This window comes from Histoplasma capsulatum, genomic scaffold (assembly GCF_000149585.1).
Source record: "Histoplasma capsulatum NAm1 scaffold_9 genomic scaffold, whole genome shotgun sequence".
NCBI classification, from domain to species: Eukaryota; Fungi; Ascomycota; class Eurotiomycetes; order Onygenales; family Ajellomycetaceae; genus Histoplasma; species Histoplasma mississippiense.
The window spans coordinates 708,849-732,171 of NW_001813974.1; the positions used below are offsets into that span (position 1 = coordinate 708,849).

A 23,323-nucleotide genomic window follows, 5' to 3' on the forward strand; every position below is an offset into this window, starting at 1 on the left:
TGGCCAATACTGGGGTACCCTAATGTTCCCACCGGAATACCCGTTTGCCCCGCCCGCCATCCGCATGCACACTCCCTCCGGCCGTTTCCAGCCCTCCACCCGCCTCTGTCTCAGCATCAGCGATTTCCACCCCAAATCATTCAATCCAGCCTGGGAAGTCTCCACTATCCTCATCGGCCTCCTTTCCTTCATGACCAGCGAGGAGATGACAACCGGATCCGTCAGTGCCTCTGAGTCTGAACGCAAGATCCTCGCTGCGCGCTCGAGGTGGTGGAACTCGACAGGTGGCGGGTCACATGCTAAAGCAGTGGCAGGCGTGTCGCCGTCGACGAGGAGCATTGGGAGTGTGAAAGCTGGCGATGGGGGTCTGAAGTTCCGTACCGAGTGGGCGGAGCTGGACCAGGAGAATTGGAAGTGGATGAGGGAGAATCGGGTGGATCCGGCTACAGGTCAATTTTTGCCGGATCCTAGTAGCAACATTGGCTCTTCCGCGAATGGCGGGAGTGGAACAATGTGTTCGCCGGAAGCGAGCGCATTGCGCAGACGACATGCGGGCAGTGCGGCGGGGCTTGGGGCGGTGATGGAAGGCGGTCAGGCTGCACGGGACGTGGGTCAGAGCTGGATTCGACGACATAAGATGTGGGTTGGGTTGGTAGTGGTGCTGGGATATGCTTTGCTGATTAGATTGTTTGATGACGGGAGTGCATGAATCGAAACGGTTGCGTTTTGCAGTTTTGGACATGTTGGTGTCTGGTGTCATCTGTCATCTGTCACCCACCATGGATGGGCGGACACGGAAGAAACACAAGAAATTCCAGAACCAATTGTGAAAGACTGATTCTTCACAAGTGATCTCATTCGCGTCGATATCGGCCTGTCATACCTGGCCTATACTCATACACGACATGCCTTCATGCTCCTGAGATGTGGAAGCATCATTCATAATCTTCGCCTACCTGTATAGAGGGAACATGCGAATCAATCGACGGGCAAGTAAACGTGCTGTCATTTACTAGCAAAGAAAGATTCTTTTTGTCACAATACTCTTATTTTATAGTTGTTATTTGGAATCTGGGAAAGCGGAGGCGGCGCACGGATTAGGCACAGATGGCTTTGCTTTTCTTCCCTCTTTTTCCTTCCTCTCTTTTGTATGTTTACTGCCTTTGTCCCTGTCTCAGTTATTTGTCTAACATATATTTCAATGCTCTCTCTTAATCTGCTTGTGCGCTTCTCTATATTGATTCTCAGAGGTTTGCGCATGGATGGATAAGCTTGAAGCACAACCTACATCATTGTCTCATATACCATCATTAGCAAGTCATCTAAAACCATTTTTGAGGAGGTTGGTCTAGCTTCCGGATCCCAAGTCAAGAGTTTTCGAAGTCAGCTGAGGAGGTGCGCTTTTCCTTCTCCTTGTGAGATTGTGGTGACAAAATCCTCAAGAGAAGCCTTAGGGATTTCTGTTTCGAATTTAAATTTGCCTATAATAGATATGATGTGTGGTTAAGCTCATTCTTTCTGACAGGTCTTTGACTAAAAGATCGATGTGCACATGAACCGGAGTCTAGGTACTTACCATATTTGTCAAAATAGGTCAAAAAGATGGGGCTCCGTTGGATCAGTGTAAGGGATGGAGGCCCAAGATATGCAATACACTGTGCCAATGCCAGCGGAAGGACATACTGGTTGTGAATGTGACCAGTGGGATCAAAAAGATTTCTGCCTTCCATCAGCTCAAGAGTCTAAAGTCAATAAGATGTCATTAGTCCTCGGTGCTGCGGCCCTACTGTATGTTTGGAGTTTACTCAAGCCGGAACAGCTTACCATGACCCCAATTTACCACATATCAACTAGAAAGCTGAATGGGAGCTTTAATAGAAGCTCCGGAGCCCGGTAGATATCTGGCATGCATCATTCCTGATTCCCACCTTTTTGAGCCAATTTCATTTGACCAAAATCAGTGAGAATAAGGAATACAATACCACCAAGTTCCAAAACTGTAGATCGAGACCGGTAGACAGGAGCTGCTCCATTACTGGGAATAATTGGAATTCTGGGATTCTGGGGCTCTTGCACTTCGATGTCTTTGAACGGTGTGTTATCCTCTATCTCAGATAAAACATTCTGAGGTGATATATCTTGTGCTTGGTGGTGAGCTTGTGCAGAGCATTTCACAACCTCGACTGTGAGTTAGAAAATATAAACGAGTATGTAGTGTATTAAGAATCTCACAGACCCTCTATGGCTCAGTTGCAGCAGCATGACACTAAACTACTTTAGTTACAAGTCTTTGACGTCATGTGATTTGAGCCTTTTTGGGTTAGCTCATTGCCTATTTTAGATTAGCTTATTTACTAGAGTGACTAATCATCAACCTAACCCTAAGTGTTAATGTTTATGGGGGGTTTGGATTGGTTCGTCCCCTCTACTACCAGCATGGCGCTGGTGTGAGAAAGCTCTTTTGCCCCAGTGGTCTAACAGTTTATCTATCCAGGATTTCCACGCAAGTGGTGCTCTGTGTGAATCCAATTGTCCTTTCTATCTGTAGAAAGATTTCGGTCCAGTATCTGACACCCTGCAGGTATAACACACTTCTTGATGACTCTAACCAGCCCCCCGTTGCTGATGCGTATATTACGGACCTTGCGGAAATTTTCATCCGTCACAATGTCGAAAAGGTTTTTGGGATTCACTTGATCCACGGTCACTTCAAGATTCCCAAAGGCACCGTCATGCTCGGGACCAACTTTGAAAGCCCCTCCCTTCAGTGGACTAAAGTCACCGATATTGACAAGATTGATCCCTCCCGTGTTCATGGACACATCTTCGCCCTGGCTGAGGACGACCTGTGTGCTTGCGAGCTACAGGGCGGCCGGCCTCTTCCTGACCTATCTGGCATTGGACCGGAGGTTCTTGACGGGTTCATTAACTATATTGTCAAGAACAATCTCACAAGTCTCATTGGTCTTCAAGTCCTTGGGTGGAGTGATAGTTCCATGTCGGAACTCATTCTCGATCATGGAGCTGTCATGCTGGGGTCGACTTATGTCAAAAACATCAAAAACACGGCGCCAACCCTCATCACAGGCTGGAAGTTCGAGATGACCGGTGGTAGGCTGCGTGTTTGCTCTGCAAATCAAACCATGCGGTTATGACATCGGGCAATCACAAGGTCTTCAATGCAGAGAAGCCTCTTCCTAAACTGGAAAATACGACGATCTGAAGGCAGTTCTCACTGACATTGACCCCCTTTGTTGGTTATTGAATCTCTTATCCTCTTTTTTCCATCCTATTTTCAGTATCCATAGTGTATGCTAAATCCGTAAACCTTGTAGCTGGATTAATTAACAGCCCATCCAGATCATGCATGTTATATGCTCCACTTTCATCATCCTGAATAGGTACTGGCTCCGGCATATTCGCAAGACGACTTGTGAAGCCACGAGATAGCAGTAGTCCTTCAATTCGTGCAGCTTTGATGGCTCTAATTGTGTCACTGCTCAGCCCTCCAGCTTCCTTAGTGAATGTGCTCCAGAATATGTCCTCCAAAGTGACATAATCGTCATACCGAACCCAACCATTCTTGAGATGGACCTTACTTATTAGTCGTTGGTGAGAGTAAAGGTTCAAGCCAAATGGTGCGATCTCTGCTTCAGCTCAATCAACCACTCCAGCTAGATTGCAAGACATTTCATTCACAATAATGTTGCAGACACCAAAGTCCTTGTGGAGTAGTACCATAAGAAGAGCAAAAATAGTCGGTAATGAGTTAAGAGACTCTTGGATTAACGGGCGGAAGCGGTCTGGGAGAGAAACAAGTAGCGAATCCAGTTCTTCTTTGTATCGATGGTACAAGTGGTCGCGGTACGTTTGATCAACGTGCCGTGGGCCTTTCCACGAAAGAGCAAAGAACCTAATAGAGCATTGTATATATGCATATAATCAGCAGCTTGGCGTATTTGTAACGAGAATGTGAGAAGCTAAGCATACTTCGCAATATCAATTACAAGATTCCTGCGCCATGAGGAAAACTTAGGTGAGTTTTCGGGCACCTGACTGTTATTTGCCAGGATAAAATGCAAGTAACTAATGCCTCGTACTCGGCTCATGACATAGATGTAAAGGGATTCTTTGCTCTCGCTTCCTTCTCCAATTTGGTCCAAAAATGTCACATGGGGTGCAAAGTGGCCGTAGATGCTTCGAGCGAGATTTGCAATATCCATACCCAGTTGTAGGGACGCAAGGCGAAACTGGACAACGAATTCGGCATTGGGTCCAGCGTAGACGGTATAGCTGCATACACCTTGCACGGCCACTGGAACGACGTTTCCACCAAGATGCTCTCTCGCAAAAGTGTCACACGCTGAGCGAGTCACTGCTGTCTTCTCGAAGAAGTCAGCGATTTCTTGGGTCAACAGAGTATACCAGGTCACTGGTAGCCATGGCGGGCACAGGTTGCTGGATTAAATTATATGGACTTTGGGAATGAAGCAGGACGTTGTAGCTAAGTGGAGGGAAGGAGGTGAGGTATCTTCTATACCCCTGATATTCATAATTGCATACGACTGGGGTCTCAGGTAACCGAGCATCGACGCCTGCTGTTGGTGTTGGGCATGTTTGTGGGATGGTTGATCTCTTGGGAGCACCTACAGCACAAATAGGACAGCCAATCATATGTAGATATAAGCTTAGCCATTCACATCGATTGCACATCTTGTCAGTATCCAAACAGCAAGAATTTGATAATTTCTACTCATTTTTTGAGCATTTTGAATTATTATTTCGGCCAGTCCATAGGGAAAACTTTGGATATCATTGACTTCTATCTACACAGAAATTGAGATCATTCTATAAGGAAATTTGTTCCACTTCTACACCTGCCAAGATAGCATGCATGCCAAGCAAGTCTGGCTGTTTTAAGGTGGAGGGCGACCAAGCCTTTCCCTAGCCCAGCTTCTGTGCATAGATAACAATAGAGAGATTAACCATCCCACAAGGTCATGGTGAAATGCATTATTGTTTATATGTTTCAATTTCATTAGATTTAGCTGCCTTGACCATATTACAATAATAAAATAAGTGCCTCAAAAATACTCCCGCAGGTTGCTGAAGGCAAAATTAATAGATATATAAAACGATAGAAAATTGATGTATCCACTTCGTCTGTCATTTGGTTGACATTCTCCCTGGTAGCTGCATTCAAAACAGAAACAGCAAATGCCTTGCATACATAAGAGAATGCACGCGACAGCTAACGATGCAGGACATAGAATCTGCAACATCCAGCCCAGGGCATTCGTGTATTTGAACGGTTATCGAGAACTTAGTAAGTTCTATAGAACTTGGTAGTTAGTCTCTATCTAGGCGCTCCACTATATGGCTATTCTTGGAAGAGGTATGAGGGAGGCCAGGCGTACTGTTCATATCTACCCCCCGCATTTTTTCACTTGCTTTTTCCTTATCTGGTTGTCTTTTTTTTTTTTTCAGTTTTCCTTCATCTAGTTACTGCGTAAGTTAACTATTTCAGCCACACAAGGGGGCGGCGGATCCTGGTCACCTCCGTTAAAAAAAAAAAAAAAAAAAAAAAAAATCAGTTAATTACAATGCCTTTTGTCGCTCAAATTTAGAAAGTAAAACAAACTCGGAAGAAAACTTTGGACACGGATCCATAATTGAGTCCTGGGCAGAGGGTAGTACGTGCTTCAGCCACCGGCAACTCCGCACCAATCACCGATATCATGTCAGCATCCGTGGCGAGAAAATGGGAGAAAACGAACTCGGACACGCCAAACCTTGTTGCAAAAACACTAATAAAGCTCCTCGTTAGGCCGGTTCAGTTCGATGAATCTCTGACTAGATCGCAGCTAAAATCAGATTGGCGGCGGGCGCGGAAGGACTGGGCCTTGCGCAGCGTGGATCACCCTTCGAAGGTCTGGAGTGCGGAGCTCAGACTTTTGTCTAAAGTTAAGGGCGGGGAAGCTTGATGAGCTGCGACAAAAGGCTATTGATGGGTCATGACAGCGAAGATGTTGAGGTCGATGATGTTGGAAGTAATACTTCTGAGTTATTTCTGCTCTCCCTCGAGTTGAAGACATTTAGATCCGTGAGACACCCCCAGGTTCTGCAGAATGGGCCCGCTTTGGTATCGTGAATATCTATCTATGCAACCGTTCAAATTCAAACATAACTAGACGAAAGGCGACATGGGAACTATTTTAATAAGTCGGGAAGGGAAGGGAGATCAAGCCCTGGATGCAGAAAATGGCTGAGATAGCAGCAGGTACCCAGCCAGGTATGACTACTCCATGCGACCCTGCAGTCTCATGTTGTAGCTGAATCAAGGTGCAGGATATAGTTATACTAGTATATTTCTCTTATCTAGCATCCAGGGTTCATGGATCTTGGATCGCAGCTTATCTCGGTCTTCCCCACGGTCCACAGCGACCCAAGCCATGGAAAGCTGGGGAGCGCTTGACCGTCAAATACGTCAGAATCCAATCTATACATGAAGAAATCTCCATGGGGAATAGCGAAATGACAAGAATAATCCTTCTTTGTTCCAGGCACCCTCGCTGAGGGATCGCACTTACCAACAAGTACATACATGCTCCATGCACGGATGTATAGTGTACATACAATGTCGATTCCTGTGCGTATCTTCGGGACCAGACGCAGCTAAGAATAAACCTCGAAGCTAAGCAGAGGTTGATTGGTGTGGGAGCTTCGAACGAGCGAGCTAGAGGGAAACATATAGATAGAATCTGACTGGGGAAGCTGCAGAAATTAGAACTTAAACAGTTCGTTGACCAGGTCACTTTTTGTCCGTTCCGTTCTTCTTCATCATCTAATTCTTCCTCTTCTTCCTCCGCTTCTTGTTCTTCGTAAGTCAGGAAAAAGATAAACCTGGCAATCTATGCTATGGTGGCCGTCTGCTGTGTAGAAGAATAAAACCTCCGCCTGCCGGGCCTTGTCGTTTTCCCTCTGTTGCTTGCCCGTTGTCGTTGGCTGTCCCTGGTCAACCGTTGTCCACCTTCCACATCCGCCTTCTTCCTGCCCCAGATTCCGCTGCCAACGGTCCCCCACACATTTTGCCCCGTCGAATCTCTCTCTTTTTCTCTCTCACTATATTATTACTATTCCGGTCTCTTCCCTCCACTCCTCTGTTGCCAAATTCCGCACGACCGCTGTGTGGTTCTTGTTACTGAAAGCTACCCGCCGCCGCCCGCCTCGCGCCTCCGCCGATTGGCACGCTATGCCAGGGATGAACCCGCTCTCCCACACTGCTCTCCCGCGGTTACCACACGATAGATTTAGCCACCTGTTTAGCCTTTGATTGACGTGAAGTGGAAGTAGACGGGGACAAGGGAGGTGGGAAAAGCGAGTCCCGAATCTCGCTCCATATATACCTACCTATTATGGAGAATCATCGACCGTGGAAACAGGCGGGTCAGATCCTCCCGCCGTCTCCACAGCAGCCAAACGACGCCCACTACGAGTACGAACGGCAGCGGCAACATCAGTTTCAACAACTACAACCTCAACAGCAACAGCCGCAGCAGCCGCAACAGCAACACGTACCGATACAGGCTAAGGGCCACACATTGTCCAAAGTCTCTACCAAGTCCGCTCAAGGTGCGCTGTTTTTGTTTACTGCATAATGTCCTCATTCCTGCCTTCTTTTCTTCTATGCTGTCAGGCTGCCAGCCAGAAGCTATTCCCAGTAGTAGCCTCCGGTGATATTCTGGTGTAATATGAACAGCCTTTTTTCTTGCTATATTACTTTCTCTCATTGCTGTGCTCCTATTCCTGGCCCTTCCTTGTCATATCGTACTAGTATTGTTGAGAATGCGGAGAAATGGCAGTTATCAACGAACAACATGAACTCCATTTATCCTATCAAACACCCACGACCTGGCCTCCAATATTTCACAAATAAAACCCCAGCTTCTGAAACATTTTTTTTTCCATCCACAATTACTACATGTTCGTATGCTAATCTTGCCTTCACCTTGCGTCGCTGCGAATGCCATTAGCCTTAAAATCATCAAAGTCGTCAACGCCCTCAGACATCCCGTCTTTCACCTTCATCGACCACGATGACGATCTCACCTCCAAAAGGATCAAGGACAAGAAAGCCCGAAAGGCCATCAGATCCCATGTCATGCGCGACGTGCGGCGAAGGGAGAGATTGGCTGGTCTAAAGAGGACGTCCAAGCGTGGTGCTACTAAGGACAAAGCTTCACCACCCTCCGCCGATCAAGATAGCACCGAGACCACCTGCAGCACAAAGGACCGGCGGAAAGCCATTGCCAGTGCTAACGCTACCGATGCGGACATGAAAAAAGATATTGACAATAATAGTATTTCAGATAGGACGACGATGAGTCCAAGTCCGATTTCGACTTCGGAATTGTCTATGATTAGCAGATCGCCGTCTGGAGAAGGAACATCGATCGCCTCCCTCATACTGGAGCAGGATCGTTCGGATTTCCCCTCCTTTCCCAGTCCCTTGGGGGACACCACTTCTTGGGCTTTCGACCCCTTCAGCACGCTCCCAGGTGCAAGCCCCTCGACTAATGATGTAATAGATGGTCTGATAAAATATTGTAAGTTTTTATTCTAATTCTTTTCTTGTTTTCCTAAAAGTATAACGTAGGAATCCCAGAACTGATTTAAAATAACAAGTCTCCGCCGTCCTAATCCCAATGACTTTCCCCGCCGAAACAAGGCAACCTCAAGACAGCAAGAACCGTATGGCCCTTATCATCTCCGCCACAATCTCTGAACCAGGGCCTTTCTTCGGCTACATGAGTCTGTGCGCCGCCCATCGCGCTGTCTTGCAGGGGAAGCATTCGGAACTGGTGGCTACTGCGCCCACAGGGGCTGGCAAGGAGCGCGTTCTGTTCGAGCCAGATTATTATATGATGAAAGCTCGATGTATTCGTGAGATGAATAGGAAACTTCAGGATCCAGTGCTGGCACTGACGGATTCAGCATTTGATATCGTTGTTAGCTTGACGTCTTGTGCCGTAAGTTTTTTATATATCTTCCTCAACATATCTCCCTGTGCTTGCCATACGTGCTGGCTTGTGTTTTGCGTGCTTCGATCAATGATGTGCTGATTATACGTGTAAAACTTACTTCAGTTGACCATTGGTGATTTCGACGAAGCTAGAGATCATATCCAGGGATTGAAGCAAATGGTTGACCTGCGCGGAGGCGTTTTCGGGCCCTCATTCCAAGGCGAGGGAGTTCGTTTGCTCTCTAATGTTTTAATGTAGGTTTTCCCCTGAACCTACGTTTAAAAACTCTGTTAAATCGTCTAAACCAAAATAGATGTGACATCATGTCCGCCTCCGCGTTAATGTCCCGCCCACTTTTCCCCCTAACTTGGGACCCACAACCCATCCCACCAGAGACCAAAGAAAGGATCATCCCACCGCACACCTCCCCACTATCAAATATCGGCATGGCCCTCTGCACAAACGAAGCCCTCTCCAACCCGCTCCAAAAAGCCCTCATGGGCCTTCGCGAAATCCTCTTCTTCGAACACGCAAACACACGGGACCCAGAAAACTTCTCCGCCCTCGAAAACGAAATCTTCCTCTTCAAAAGTCACGAGGTGGAATTTGAGTTGCTGGATTATCCATTCCGCCTCGCACGCAACTCCACCTCTGCAACCTCAGAAACAACCCCCCAGTCCCCCATCTCCCTCCAACCCATCGAAAACGTTGCCCGAGTCGCAGCCATCTGTCATATAAACAACTTTTTCATCGTTTCCCCACCGTCATCCGGCCTCGGCCGCGCTCTAAGTCGCCACCTCGCGATGGCGCTAAGTCGGTTCCCAACTGCGGCATTCCCTAGATTACCGAACGCGTGGCTCAATTTGATTACCTGGGCGGCGTTCCTGGGTGCGCGCGGCTCGAAGGGCCAAAAGGCGAAGCCGTGGTTTCTGCAACGGCTGAGGGAGGTTGCGGAGGTTAGAGGGTGGATCCAGTCTGGATCGTTGTCTGGGTCACGGTGGGATGAGGATGATGGGAATGGAGAGGATGGAAATGGAGAAGATGGGTGGGCGGCGGTCGAGGAGGCGTTGAAGGGTTACTTGTATATTCCTGAGTTACACGGCGGGGTGTTCCGGAGCATCTGGCAAGATGTTGTGGAGGGGCCTGTTGTTGTGGAAGTTGGGTAAAGCGCAAGGCAAGGCAAGGTAAGGCATGGAGGGATGGAATGGGTATCCTTTTATACTTCGATTTATAAGGCGTTTTGACTTTTTGGATTTTGATTTTGATTTTGAATCTGGTGTTCTGCCTGGGAAGGAGAAAAGAAAGGAAATGAGGAAAAAGGAAAGAGAGGCAGTTTAATTCAGGATGATCGGTCAGGGAGTTTGGCTTTGTTGGACATTTTTGTTCCTCTGCGGGGTGACGTCACGTCATCGTTTCGCTTATATTTTATTTTTCGAGGGCAGAAGAAGGCGTTTCCATTTTTGAGCCCCTGGGGCAAGGGGGAAACATGGTTACCTCTACGTAAGGAATGGTGTTCTGGGATAGATGATTGGATTGGATTGGATTGGAGTTAATATGGGGGAAAAGGGCTTTTTGGATATTGGTCTGGGTAGAGGGATACGCGGGTATTACTTAGCTGGATTGTATTCATTATCGGTTTGTTTGTTCATATATATACTAGCTAGTATCAATAAAATATCAAAACCCTGCTTGTCTGGTCCTTGGTGAGAAATACCAAAAAAAAGGATACAAACATAGAACTTGTGGCTGATATTGCGCCATCACGTGTTTATCGGCATCATCACTGATTTTTGTTGCCAAATAAAAAAGCTCCATGGCCTAAAAAAATATTTTATCATAGATTTTGACCCCAATTCAAATTACGCCCCCCTCTCTGTCTGGCATCTACTTACCAGAATAAACCTCTTTGCGAAATTATATATATCTAACATCCCGGAAAAGACAAAAGATTATAAAAAATATAAATATGGGCTGGTTCTGGGCTTCCAACACATCCCCAACTGCCAATGAATACATCCAAGGCGCGGAGCGACAGGGACTCGGACTATTACGATCAGATAACCTGCCAGCAGTAAGCATGCCTCCCAATGGCAATCCTAAGTTCCCATTTTCTTGAACATATTGGCTAACTAGATCCATTAACGCCCACAGTGCGAAGCCGGTTGTCCCATCAGGACCGTTCCAGGCCAGAACAAGAATGACACACAACAACATCCTGCTCCCTCCTGCCCCGTCCGCGCAAAGGATGATCCCTTCAACCCAACCTCCTCCCCCGACACCGCAACATCCCAACCCCAATCGACCCTCTCCAGACTCAATCCCTTAAACTACATGTTCGCCTCGATCCCGCAAAGCCGCGCGCCGAACCAGACCGTCGATCTCAGCGTCGAGCGCGAGGTCTCCTCCATCCCCCGCGCCGACAGCTCCAGCAGCAGGTGGGAATACCCGTCGCCCCAGCAGATGTACAACGCGCTCCTCCGCAAGGGTTACTCGGACACGCCGCAGGACGCCGTTGAGGCGATGGTTGCCGTGCATAATTTCCTCAACGAGGGCGCGTGGGAGGAGATTGTGGGCTGGGAACGCACGTTTGCGGGCGGGCTGTGGAAGGGATGGCTGCGGTGTAAGCGAGGGGATTTGAATTTGTTGAGGGAGGAGCATCGGGAGGAGAGGGAGATGGGGAGTGGTGGAGAGGGTGAGCCGCGTGCTGAGCCGCGCTTGGTGAGATTCATGGGTAGGCCGCAGGAGAGGACGCCCAAGGCAACCATTTTGCAGGCGTTGGGCTGGGTTTATCCGGCCAAATTTGGGTGAGTTGCGCCTGTCGATCCAACTTTCTGCTTCAACCGCCCCGCTATGGTATGTATGTCTAACGTAACGGATCTCAAAAAAAAAAAAGAACATCACCCCCTTTCGACCGTCACGACTGGTATGTACAGCGCCAGACATCTTCTGGACCTAAAGAAGTTCGCTACGTGATTGATTATTACTCCGGACCGCCGGGGCCGGATGGCGAGCCGGTATTTTATCTGGATATCCGCCCTGCAATCGATACACCTACAGCAGCGATTGAGCGGATGATGAGATGGGGCGGCGATGTATGGTGGAGAGCTAGCGGTGGAGCCGCAAGAGAGTCGGAGAAGAAATAATTTTTTTTTAGACATTTAATTGTTCCCTGTCTAATTTGGAACTGTACATTTTTTTTCTTTTTCGGATTTTTATGAGTATTGTCTGATAAATACTCATGGGATTCATGGGAGGTGAATACGCATCTGCCAACACTGCTACAGCCATTTATGCATGTCCCCTTTTGTATTTGTATTACCTAGTATTTTTCTGTCGTTTTTCTCGTATCTGTTTCCATTTTCTTCAGCCCATGGTATGTTTGGTACACTATGTTTTTCTTTATTCTTGTTTCGCTGGATAAGTTCATGAGCTGGCCTGGGACGGATGCATAACATATTGGATGGAGTTTTTCTTCTGGTTCTTTACCTTTCTAGGTGTGCTGATAATGCAGGTCATACTCAACTCCCGTCTTTCGTTGTATGGTTCCGATATCTTGTGAAACATCTTTTGTATAGCTCAGTGAGTCAGTCCTTCATGCTACTTTGATGACTTCGGCAAGTCATAATTAATCATGTGATAATAGCTCTCCAACCCAGCCTCAACTTCCTCCAGGCAGAGCCGAACAAACAACTTCATCCTCCTAAAGGTGCTATTTCTGCCTGCGGCTTCGTATTCATTATGCCCAAAAATTCATCAAAGGGTGGTTCTCCACTCTGTGGGCCAGCTGAAACGGAGTTTCCCACAAACCTTTGTTTCTGCCTTGCGTTTCTCCTCCCTTCCTTTGATTGATCACCAATAGCTGTGTGCTTCTCACCAGAGCACGGGCCGCGGTCCCCAACCAGCTCAGCCTAGAAGTTGTCTGATGTTTCTGCCTTTGGATGTGTGGGTGGCTGCGGGGGTGGTGGCAAGCCATGTGTTGCTATATTTACTCAACCATGTGATGGATCAAGACCCTGGGAACATGTCATATGAAACGGCTTTTCGCAATCGCTGTGGATATCAAACATTTCTCTCTCTCATTTTCGTTTTAGCTCTTTGCTCTTCTTCTAATCCTCTACTTTGTTTCCTTGAAAATCACAAGACCCATATTTCTTCTAGACAGCAAAAACAAGGGAGAAGAAATAAGGGAGAAGAGAAAGAAAAAAATAATCAGAAAAGAGGAAGCAAAAGAAAAGGAAACAGAATCAAAGAAATGCCTGTATACCCATTAGCTCATATATTCTTCATCCCTCCTTCTAGCGGCTGAGCACCGGTACTCATTCATCCATCTATCAAACGCACACTCCCCAATGATCCCAGAAAAACCACCAGACCCAAGCATAGTTGGCTACATCCCCCCACAATCAGACAACCAAGGCTGCACCTCAACCCCTCGGGCCCTTGAAACCCCACTGGCCCTCACCTGGCGGGATATCCGCACCCTCTCTTCCGTCCTCTACCAGCTCCCCAAACTATTCATCCCGTTCACCTCCAAAGACCCAACCGATGAACTCTCCCTCAACCCTCGGAATATCTGGTACTTATGTGGCTTGGCCACTGTCACCGCCCTCGAGACGCTTCTATGCGGTTTGGTCTTGATGGCGGTGACGTTTTTGCCTGGGTGGTTGAGCATGGGGGTTCTCGTGGGTGCGGTTGGGTTGATATGGGGTCTTTGTGTGCCGATTCGGGGGCCGATGGTGGTGGAGTCGTGTGCCGGGCTTAAGGAAGACTGTGGGAATGTTCGGAAAGGCGAGAGGTGGATTTTTGTGAATGGAGTAATGGTTGGGTAAATTCTACCCTTCCCCTCGTTTTTTAAAAGACTACCTCTGGAGAGTTCTTCTAAACGCCGCATAACTGCTCTAGAAATCAGGGCCTCAGAAACAACTGCGACCGCCTCTCCAAAACCTTCGGCCGCCCAATCACAGGAATCCACAACCCCACTTACGGCCTCCTCTGGGACCTCCTCGAATGCCTCTTCCAACGATCTTTCGCCTACGACACCTACAGTACACGCTATACTTACGACTATCTCAAACGCTCATTAACAGACCCGACGGTGCATAAGGTAGTCCTAATCGCGCACTCCCAGGGTGGCATCATAGTCTCCATGGCCCTAGACCTCCTATTCACAGACCTCTCCGCAGAAAACATGGCCAAACTCGAAGTCTACACCTTCGGCTCGGCCGCTTCACATTTCAACAACCCCATGCGCGCTATCCAGACCGTTACAACACCCATCTCTACCTCACTCTTGCCGCGAAATCGCAGTTCCAAAGGCGTCATCAGACACATTGAGCACTACGTCAATGGAGAGGACATCGTGCCGCAATGGGGTGTTCTGTACAACGTCCGTTTGACCAAGACGCGATATAGTGGCAAAGTATTCATCCGGAAAGGCGCGACGGGTCATATGTTCAATCAGCATTATTTGAACAATATGTTTCCCCTAGATACTACGCCTCAGCTGCGACATGGGAGTAATCGCCCCGATGCGCCTAATGACTTCCTGGATCAAGCGGTTAGAGTTGACGAGCGTACATGTCGGGATAGGGAGGCTTTTTATTATGCTGCCGCTGCCGCTTCGGCAGTGGAAAGCCCGGTCTGCTGTGAGTCATCTGCTCCGGTTAGTCGAAATGGGGGTGGCAGTGAGGTTAGTGGCGGAGTTATGTCAGTGAGTAATGGCAGTGGGATTTGTGTGGATGAGCCCGACGAGGACGACGAAGGCGGTGTTAAGAGATATAGAGATGGAATGACAGTTCGCGAGCTTAGTCGGTTGTGGAAATACCTTGGTGGTGCAGATCCGGATATGGATGGGAGGCAACCTCTGATGAATTGAATTGTTTCATTGCTGTCGGGTTTTGTTGGAGACTGATCAGTTTTCAAGGTGACGAAAGAGAGGGAGGGCTCAACTGAGCTGCAGATAAGATAAGATCGCCCTTGCCAATTATGTCATTAGCGTCACCTTTTTTAGAGCTGGACTCCGGGCTTTGACCACTTGCAAAAATTGTTCAAAATGTTTTTCCCGTTTATTTAACGGCCTCAACCAAGTAAGAAGTCGAACGAGCCCTTCTGGCCCCTTGCGTCTTCGAAGGTCATTCGCCATTATTTGTCCTTTGTACTGTACTATCGTTTGCTTTTTTGATCATTTTCAACGGTCTCTCTTTTTGCACGAATGGTACTATTTATCTGAGTAATGGAGCCCCTGTTATGTAGCCCCTCGCTCTAAAATAAAAAAAAAAAAAAAAAGTTCCACGTCGATTTTGATTGATTATATATAACATTTCGGAGATAGGGGTTATTGGCAGTTGCGCCGCGAGGAAGCCTTGAAGTGGACTATCTATCTCATATACTACTTGATATCCATAGGATGTCTTCGTATTCGCGTTTCGAACTAACGGCTTCTTCCATCAGAGTGATATATATATATACAGCCTATACTCTATCCCCGATTTCCCATTTGCGTCCGTGCCCTGTGATGCCATCATCGTTTGCCTGGCCGTACCCTCAGAGCACCCAGAGGAATCTATAGAAGATTGTTCCGCAAAAGGTTGAGGCATTGCTTCCGGCGCATAAACAAGGAAAACCTTCATATGGATCATAAGAATGCAAGAGGAATGGCCTGAGGTGAAAATTTGAATCTTGGGGACTGGGAGGAGTGGAAAAGCAGGGGTGACCTGCTCCGGAAGCATGCCAAGGAGTTTGAAAAAGTACAAATTAATGGTGGCAGAGAAGGAGAAAGGAACGGCGGGAACGAAAAATGGAGCTTGAAATGAAAGAAGAAGCTGTGTTGTTTATGGGAGCTTGTTAAGAAGTTGCCTAGCATCATGTAGCGAGGTTTCTACGTTGTCGCGTTGCGTGGTGTTGAGGATTCCAATGCCGGGATAGGAGTTGCAATTCCACTCCCAAAGCATGGGGTTAAATAAAGCGGTCGAGGGCCCACCCAGCCTCAGGCGTCGCGCATTTGGAAGCTAGCAGTTGGTTTAGTTAAGGCAAAAGCTGACGATTACCTCAAATGTTGAGGAGACATTGGTAATCCTTAGTTCTGACTCTTGGGCGATTATTTTGCAGAGTTCACCCAGAAGATTTTCGGACTTGAAGCCGATATCATGATCTTGTCTGCGGAACCCAAACTCAAGCTTTAAGGGATCAAAATGACTGCAAAGTCTGTGGTGTCTCACATCGGCCTTGCTGACCCATCCTGGACTTTGGCACTGGAGATATTCGTCGGATTGCTAACCTAGCTATTGCCGTTGCGATTCGACGGAAGCACCCGGAATTTTTTGCCTCTGTTCCTGATGGAATTAGAAAAACTCCAGGTAACTAACACCTGCTCATCCTATGCATCCGATGCCCCTCCATTTGGGACAAGAGTGTTTATCTGCTGTGCAGGATAGCGTCAATCGGATGAAGGAGGCAGGTCTCCCAGATATAACAGCAGTTCTGGGCGTGGATCTCACGCCGGTGCATGAGTTTCAGAAGCAATGCAGTTTCTCCATGTACGAAGAAGCCGCTAGGGAAAATGCTATTTTTCGTGTTGATATCCATGTCTTTTGGTGTTTCTTGTCTACTATTCGGCTTGTGGACGAGATGTTGTATATTTTACATGTGCATTTGTTTATACTAGTATCAAATGTGTGATAGCATGTGAACAGTGGAATTGCTGGCTTCTTCGAGACCTAGTGTGACGAGCGAAGAGCGAAGAGCAACGCCGCCTTTTGCGGAGTCGATAACTAGTGGCTATGAGCATCCATGCAGGGTATCTACGTGCAGAGAGGAGCTCCTCCGACTTTTATTTACTGTTCGTCGCTGACCGGGATTAGCTATGAGTGCTGTGAAATTATCAAATATTTGGCTGTGCTGGGCGTGTATTTCGCTGTAAATATTTTTCTCTTTTTTTTTTTTTTTTTTTTTTTCTCTCTTTTTCTTTCCAGGCCAGAATCATATAGTTACAATATTTAGCTTCGTATCGGGAAAACTAATGACGTCGAGCCAAATCAACTACCAACCTCTCTCTATCCAATGCTGAGAGTGCTGGACAGAATCATGAACAATACTCGCAGTACACTAATAGCAGCAACAACTGACAGCATAACAAGGTATTTGGCAGGACGAACTAATGACAATCACTAAACGAAGCCGCCTTAACTCGCGATAATATGAGAACGGCCCTTTGGCTGGGCCGTCTCTGTCCGAAACCCACATCTCAACTATGTCGCTCTCTGCTTGGTAGAATCCCCCCTCCCTCTTCCGCTGGTCACCCGCACCTCATACGCCAATTATGCCGTCAACACCATGGCCGGAAACCCCTTCACCACCATCACTTTCCATGGCGGAGCTACTACCACTCCCCTCGCCGCCCACATACCTGGCCCAAGACAAAATATTTCCTATTGGCCGCCGCTCTAACTCCAGCTGCCTTCCTCCAGCTCGCTGAAAACGGCATCGAGGATGACACCACGACCGCGGAGAGCGAGATGCTCGCCGCATCCCGCGAGGAAGCGCGGCGGGTGGTTCCAGACGACCTGCATGGCATCGTCGGGTTCTGCCGGAGTGTATATGTTTTCGTGGATCGGTATGTTGTGGAGCCCGTCGCGACGGCGCTGCGGATTTTGTATCTCGTTGCGATTTTTGTGCCAGTGATTGCCACTGTGCCGGCAATTTGGATTGGTCGGAGAGTGAAGCAACGGGATGGGGAGAGGAGTGGGACACTTTGGTGGTATGGGTTTTTAGTTGGGGGGATGGAGAGGGCCGGGCCGGCGTTTATTAAGGTGAGTGGGCTTTTCCCTTCCGTCAAAAGAAGGGGAACGGAGGTGTGATTCGGTAATAGGAAGGGTAGATGGAATTTGCTAATTAAATCCGTGTTTAAATAATAATATAGCTAGGTCAATGGGCGGCATCGCGGTCTGATATATTTCCCCCAGAGTTGTGCGCGGAGCTGTCTTCACTACATTCGGACGCTCCAGCTCACTCATTACATGCTACAAAGCAGATTATAAGCAGAGCTTTCGACCTGCCGTTTGAAGATATTTTCGAAGAATTTGACGAGAAGCCCCTAGGGGTTGGGGCTATTGCACAAGTATACAAGGCAAAGCTGCGTCCGGATCTTGGTGTGCAGGATAAAATAGCTTTGGATGATAAGCCGCAGAACCTGCGCGCTAAATTGAAAAGGAATGTGGATACATTGGTTAAGAGCAGCCCGCAGCGGGTGCCTTCGTCGTATGTTGCAATAAAAGTACTACATCCTCATGTTCAGAGAATTGTGCGGCGAGATCTCCGGATCATGACCTTTTTTGCACACCTAATCAATGCAATTCCTACACTGGAGTGGTTTTCTTTCCCGGATGAAGTAAAGCAGTTTGGAAACATGATGCGACTTCAACTGGATTTGCGGATTGAAGCTGCAAACCTCCAGATTTTCCGTAACAACTTTAAATCGCGGACGACTGCATGGTTCCCATATCCATATTCTGAGTATGCAACCAGGGAGGTACTGGTTGAAGAATATGCCCAGGGCATCCCGCTATCTACATTCCTGGAGAGCGGTGGGGGCGTATACCAACAGGAAATAGCCCGTGAGGGACTCGATGCCTTCTTACACATGCTTCTTATCGACAACTTCGTCCATGCGGACCTCCACCCCGGCAACATCATGGTCCGTTTCTACAAACCAGGTCATCTCGATCTCTCTCTCAAGACTTACCAACCAAACACGCCCGCTAGAGATAAAACCCAAGTCGATGAAACAGAATCAGTGCTCGACCGTCTCCGGCCTCACCAAGGGGACCCAGAGAAGTGGAATGCTGTTCTCTCAGAGATCGACAAGGAAGGTTATCGGCCGCAACTCATCTTCATTGACACAGGCCTCGTCACTCAGCTTAACGGTCACAACCGTCGCAACTTCCTCGACCTGTTCCGTGCAGTGGCTGAGTTTGACGGGTACAAATCTGGCCACCTAATGGTGGAGCGATGCCGGCAACCGGGCGCTGTGATCGACCCGGAGATATTTGCTCTGAAGATGCAGCATCTCGTATTGGCGGTGAAGGGGAGAACCTTTGCGCTAGGCAATGTCAAGATTGGCGATGTTCTGAGCCAGGTGTTGTATATGGTGCGCGCCCACCACGTGCGGCTTGAGGGAGATTTTGTCAATGTCGTCATATCCATCCTTTTACTGGAAGGGATTGGGCGGAGTATGGACCCCGAGTTGGATTTGTTTAAGAGGTACGTTCCTATTTCTTTTCTTGTCTTTTCCAACTGTTTTCTGAACAAGACATGCTGACCTGTATTGTCAGCGCACTCCCCATCCTCCGGCAACTTGGAGCTGGCACGACATTGCTCAAATCCGTGCGGGAGGGCGATACGTCGATGCTGAAGGTATGGGTTGGGCTTGAGGCGCGGACATTTCTGCAAGCGAGCATTGAGAGTGTGGAGATGTGCGTTAAGTATGATCTGCTCTCACCAAATATTTGAAGGGTGAGTATTATTTCATCCATGAGATAATTAATTAGACCAATAGAGCGGCGGGACTTTGTCTATTAAGTAGACGAGGTGGTTCCTTTTTATTTTTTATTGCTCTCTCTGTGTGATATATTATATATTCTTCCCAATTTATTTTTCGACTATATGTGTGTGTATATATATATATATGTATATACCTATCATTCCTATCTACATATCATACATCATGCATTCGCCCATACTCTATAGATCTTTTTGCTCTTAAAATGTTCAAATATATATGGGTGTCCGTGCGATGCCATGAACAAGGTTAAGCCAACTAAATATGGGACTCCTTGCAAGCGGGCAAAGGGGAGCCAACAGTCTAAGGCTTATGGTTCACTAGCTGACATCACATTCGCCCCGGCTGGGAAACTTTTTGCAAAGCACCAATGACGCCTAAACAAGTTACATAAAAAAACCTGCTCTGTCCCATGTTGACGAGAATTAAACGGTTCAACATCAACTGCCAGATCGCCGAACAGTTTTGATAGGAGGACACGGCGGTGAAAGGGAAAAAAATATTCGGCTACCCCTCTTCATTTGATGTTGTCTGATGCTAGTGTTTTCGTTTCTTTTTCCACTTCTTTTCAAGTAGTTTTATTGATTAGATTAAAAACTCCAAAAACTAACTACTCCTCGCCGTTTCATATCATGATCGATATCGACTTATTTACTGTGCATCCGCAATATTTATCTATAACGGATAAATCCATAAACTTTCGAACCAAGGTTCAGGATTGCCTTCAGTTTGGTCCGCAGCTTGAAACGCCTCTTCCAACGACTTTTACAAACGTGTTCAAGCATGTTATAAAATCAGAACTTCAGCCATTATACTGAAAGGAATTTTCTCCCTTTCCAAGGTTTTAAGCCCGGGGTTTTGCGTCTTGAAGCCAAAAACATCATACATATGCCCGGCCCCTTGAGAGCGGGCGATGCAGACGCCGGATTCTATCCCACGCCACTTCCGCCGACCGGGCGACGATGGATACCGTACGCCTACAATAGAAGATGTTGAGAAATATTGCGAGTTTCCATTCGCAGAAGAATTGCTATATGTATCGGAATCACAATGTGACATGCCCATTACGCCCGTCCTTGATCGACTCCGTTCTCGCGCATCTCAATACGCTACCGGCTCGAGACACATCGGCCATGATGCCAGTACAACTGGAATGCAACTTAACGAGAGGAAATCGACCAATATTTCCGAATCCTTCTACAATTGTAATAACGATGTTGATTCGCTGCCGCTGGACTTACCTTGGAAGGAGAGAATTCGACACTTTACCTGGGCGTTTTTCACCCTGACGATGGCCACGGGGGGCTTGGCGAATGTGTTATATTTAAGTATGTCAAACAGATATAATTTATATCCCTCTGCGGTCCATGTCTATTTTCTCCCATATGTGCCAATCTTACTTCTACTTGGATATGAATACTAAAGGGCCTGCCAGTTCCATACCGCTTCCGAGGCCTAGATACAATAGGCAGTGTTGTCATGCTTATCAACATTTTCTTATACTTCTGCATCTGGGGCCTGTTGCTCACACGGTTTTATTACTACCCATATACATTCAAAGCATCCATCACGCATCCGACAGAGTCTCTATATGTTCCGGCGTCGATCGTCTCGTTTGGGACTATCCTTATTAATCTCTCACAATATGGCCCTCCGAAAGCCGGAGAATGGCTCAGTACAACTATGTGGATCCTATTCTGGGTCAACGCCACACTGGCTGTAATATTTTCTGCCGGCATATATTTGACTATGTGCGTACCTTGTATCCACTTTTTGAACATCTATTGACTCGGTTTTGTCTAGATGGTCAACTCAAACCTTTACAATCGCCCAGATGACACCGATATGGATATTCCCCGCGTACCCGATGCTGATCATCGGTTCTCACGCCAGCGTGTTAAGCAAGAGCTTATCGCAGAGACGATCTCTCGACATGATAATCGGAGGCACGACCATCCAAGGCGTCGGATTTCTTGTCTCATTGACAGTCTACTCAGCATTCATATACAGACTGATGACGCAGAAGCTGCCGAAGGAAAATCTGCGTCCTGGCATGTTTGTCTCCGTGGGGCCGAGTGCGTTTACAGTCGCTGGCCTAGTGGGTATGGCCAACAATACGAGCCGGGCGTTCCCGCCGGGCTTCATGGGCGACGGCCGTTTGGCTGCGGATGTCATTCGCATCGTGGCGAATTTCACTGCGTTGTGGCTTTGGGGGTATGTTCATTCATGCAGATACGTATCTTCTGAAATCATTATGTGTAGAAGCGAGACCCTAACGCAAAAAAACTATAAAATAACCCAGCCTCGCCATCTTCTTCTTCTTCATTGCCGTCTTCGCCCATTGGTCAGCCGTTGGCCGTGGACGTATGATCTTCTCCATGACCTGGTACTCATTCGTCTTCCCCAACACGGCGCTGGCGGCTGCCACTTTCGCCATCGGCAATGCATTCAGGTCTGAGGCGATCAAGGTCGTGGGCTGTGTGATGGCCGTCCTGCTAGTGGTGACATATTGCTTTGTCACGAGTATGATGGTGCGGGCAATCATTTTGCGCCATATCTTATGGCCACGGAAGGGCGAGGATAAGGATGAGGGTGGGTTTAAGATGAGCGAGATTCAGCCAGCTGCGCCCCCGACCCAGGGTGGATAAATTACTAAAGATCGGTAAGAGTGGATTATTAGTTTAACAAAGTCAGAATTTTTTTCCTTAGTTTTCTCCTTTGTATTTATTTTTCTTTTTCTTTTTCGTTTCTTTTTTCTTGGCTGGGGGGAGAACTCGAGGAAGGTTGTCTGGGTTTTGTGATGCCCATAACAGCTCTTGATTAGGTTGTTACTTCCTCTTTTCTTTCCTTCTTGGCTGAGATATATATATATATATCTATGTGTGTGTGTGTGAATGGTGTTTCCATTGGAGTTAGGGAGTCAAATGGATGAAGGGAAAAATTGGATGCCCAAATAGGTATAATTTACCTCATTTTAGCATCCATCGGCAAATATAGAACAGCATACTTCATTTAAATAGAATTGACCTCATCAGATGATGAAAATCCATGACTCCACGGTTTTAAACAACCCTCCTCACCTTCCCCGTTTCAACCTCATACACCCATCCAGAAATAGGAATCCCAGATGTAACGAGCACATGCTCATTCAACCACTTAACATCCCCCTTCACAGACTCCTCAAGCTGCGGAAACGGCCGAAAGTCCGCCAGCTCGCTCCTCAGCGCCTGGCGCACCTTCAACCCAATATCCACAGTACTTTGATCACCATCAGCAGCAGCAGCAGCAGCAGCAACAGCAGCAACATCGCCCACTAAATTTTCCTCAGCGAGCCCATGCGCCTGTTCATTGGTAAATGTCAACATGCCACAGCCCGTGTGCTTGACGAGTAGGATCTCTCGAGTTCCCAGCAGCTGCTGCGAGATTACAATAGAGCGTAGAGCATCGCTGGCGTCCGCACCGGCATTGCGGATTACATGGGCATCGCCGAGGGATATGCCGAATGCAGCGGCAGGGTCGATGCGGGCGTCCATACATGTTACTGGTAGGCAGTGTTAAGGTGTTTCTTTTCCGGGAGAGATTGGGGAGGGGATGTATTATCCATGGACATACGGACGAGGTATTTCTTCGCGGGTGGCAGGGCAAGATGGCCCTGATCAAAGGTGTTTGCATACTGGGTATTTTGGTCGTGGAGATTTTGTTGGATTGGAGTTGCCATTGTCGTGGCTGGTTCGTGGTATTTTGT

The 23,323-nt window shown here is 47.6% G+C and overlaps 10 protein-coding genes across 10 annotated transcripts; 8 read left to right on the forward strand and 2 right to left on the reverse strand.

Annotated features, from left to right (window-relative positions):
- Positions 1 to 22: 22 nt before the first annotated feature.
- Positions 23 to 709, forward strand: HCAG_07686 (hypothetical protein; the record flags this gene model as incomplete). The annotated part of the gene is made up of 1 exon (XM_001537327.1): positions 23 to 709. One exon carries the CDS (start codon positions 23 to 25, stop codon positions 707 to 709), a length of 687 nt encoding a protein of 228 aa, XP_001537377.1.
- Positions 710 to 1,645: 936 nt separating this feature from the next.
- On the forward strand, positions 1,646 to 3,401 carry HCAG_07687 (predicted protein; the record flags this gene model as incomplete). The annotated part of the gene is made up of 4 exons (XM_001537328.1): positions 1,646 to 1,788; positions 1,962 to 2,093; positions 2,582 to 3,111; positions 3,352 to 3,401. 4 exons carry the CDS (start codon positions 1,646 to 1,648, stop codon positions 3,399 to 3,401), a joined length of 855 nt encoding a protein of 284 aa, XP_001537378.1.
- A 256-nt stretch (positions 3,402 to 3,657) lies between these two features.
- HCAG_07688 (predicted protein) lies at positions 3,658 to 4,443 on the reverse strand (the record flags this gene model as incomplete). The annotated part of the gene is made up of 3 exons (XM_001537329.1): positions 3,658 to 3,913; positions 3,991 to 4,385; positions 4,426 to 4,443. 3 exons carry the CDS (start codon positions 4,441 to 4,443, stop codon positions 3,658 to 3,660), a joined length of 669 nt encoding a protein of 222 aa, XP_001537379.1.
- Positions 4,444 to 5,238: 795 nt separating this feature from the next.
- Positions 5,239 to 5,984, forward strand: HCAG_07689 (predicted protein; the record flags this gene model as incomplete). The annotated part of the gene is made up of 3 exons (XM_001537330.1): positions 5,239 to 5,326; positions 5,628 to 5,693; positions 5,875 to 5,984. The coding sequence occupies 3 exons, from the start codon at positions 5,239 to 5,241 to the stop codon at positions 5,982 to 5,984; spliced, it is 264 nt and encodes an 87-aa protein (XP_001537380.1).
- A 1,431-nt stretch (positions 5,985 to 7,415) lies between these two features.
- Positions 7,416 to 10,189, forward strand: HCAG_07690 (predicted protein; the record flags this gene model as incomplete). The annotated part of the gene is made up of 5 exons (XM_001537331.1): positions 7,416 to 7,632; positions 8,034 to 8,606; positions 8,686 to 9,029; positions 9,147 to 9,277; positions 9,337 to 10,189. The coding sequence occupies 5 exons, from the start codon at positions 7,416 to 7,418 to the stop codon at positions 10,187 to 10,189; spliced, it is 2,118 nt and encodes a 705-aa protein (XP_001537381.1).
- A 320-nt stretch (positions 10,190 to 10,509) lies between these two features.
- On the forward strand, positions 10,510 to 12,166 carry HCAG_07691 (cytochrome c heme lyase; the record flags this gene model as incomplete). Its single annotated transcript, XM_001537332.1, has 4 exons — positions 10,510 to 10,523; positions 10,965 to 11,094; positions 11,175 to 11,827; positions 11,917 to 12,166. The coding sequence occupies 4 exons, from the start codon at positions 10,510 to 10,512 to the stop codon at positions 12,164 to 12,166; spliced, it is 1,047 nt and encodes a 348-aa protein (XP_001537382.1).
- Positions 12,167 to 13,372: 1,206 nt separating this feature from the next.
- On the forward strand, positions 13,373 to 14,898 carry HCAG_07692 (predicted protein; the record flags this gene model as incomplete). The annotated part of the gene is made up of 2 exons (XM_001537333.1): positions 13,373 to 13,848; positions 13,926 to 14,898. The coding sequence occupies 2 exons, from the start codon at positions 13,373 to 13,375 to the stop codon at positions 14,896 to 14,898; spliced, it is 1,449 nt and encodes a 482-aa protein (XP_001537383.1).
- A 2,320-nt stretch (positions 14,899 to 17,218) lies between these two features.
- On the forward strand, positions 17,219 to 19,529 carry HCAG_07693 (conserved hypothetical protein; the record flags this gene model as incomplete). The annotated part of the gene is made up of 3 exons (XM_001537334.1): positions 17,219 to 17,830; positions 17,941 to 19,280; positions 19,352 to 19,529. The coding sequence occupies 3 exons, from the start codon at positions 17,219 to 17,221 to the stop codon at positions 19,527 to 19,529; spliced, it is 2,130 nt and encodes a 709-aa protein (XP_001537384.1).
- A 962-nt stretch (positions 19,530 to 20,491) lies between these two features.
- On the forward strand, positions 20,492 to 22,226 carry HCAG_07694 (predicted protein; the record flags this gene model as incomplete). Its single annotated transcript, XM_001537335.1, has 4 exons — positions 20,492 to 20,906; positions 21,014 to 21,329; positions 21,382 to 21,792; positions 21,881 to 22,226. The coding sequence occupies 4 exons, from the start codon at positions 20,492 to 20,494 to the stop codon at positions 22,224 to 22,226; spliced, it is 1,488 nt and encodes a 495-aa protein (XP_001537385.1).
- A 414-nt stretch (positions 22,227 to 22,640) lies between these two features.
- Positions 22,641 to 23,296, reverse strand: HCAG_07695 (conserved hypothetical protein; the record flags this gene model as incomplete). Its single annotated transcript, XM_001537336.1, has 2 exons — positions 22,641 to 23,119; positions 23,191 to 23,296. The coding sequence occupies 2 exons, from the start codon at positions 23,294 to 23,296 to the stop codon at positions 22,641 to 22,643; spliced, it is 585 nt and encodes a 194-aa protein (XP_001537386.1).
- Positions 23,297 to 23,323: the final 27 nt, after the last annotated feature.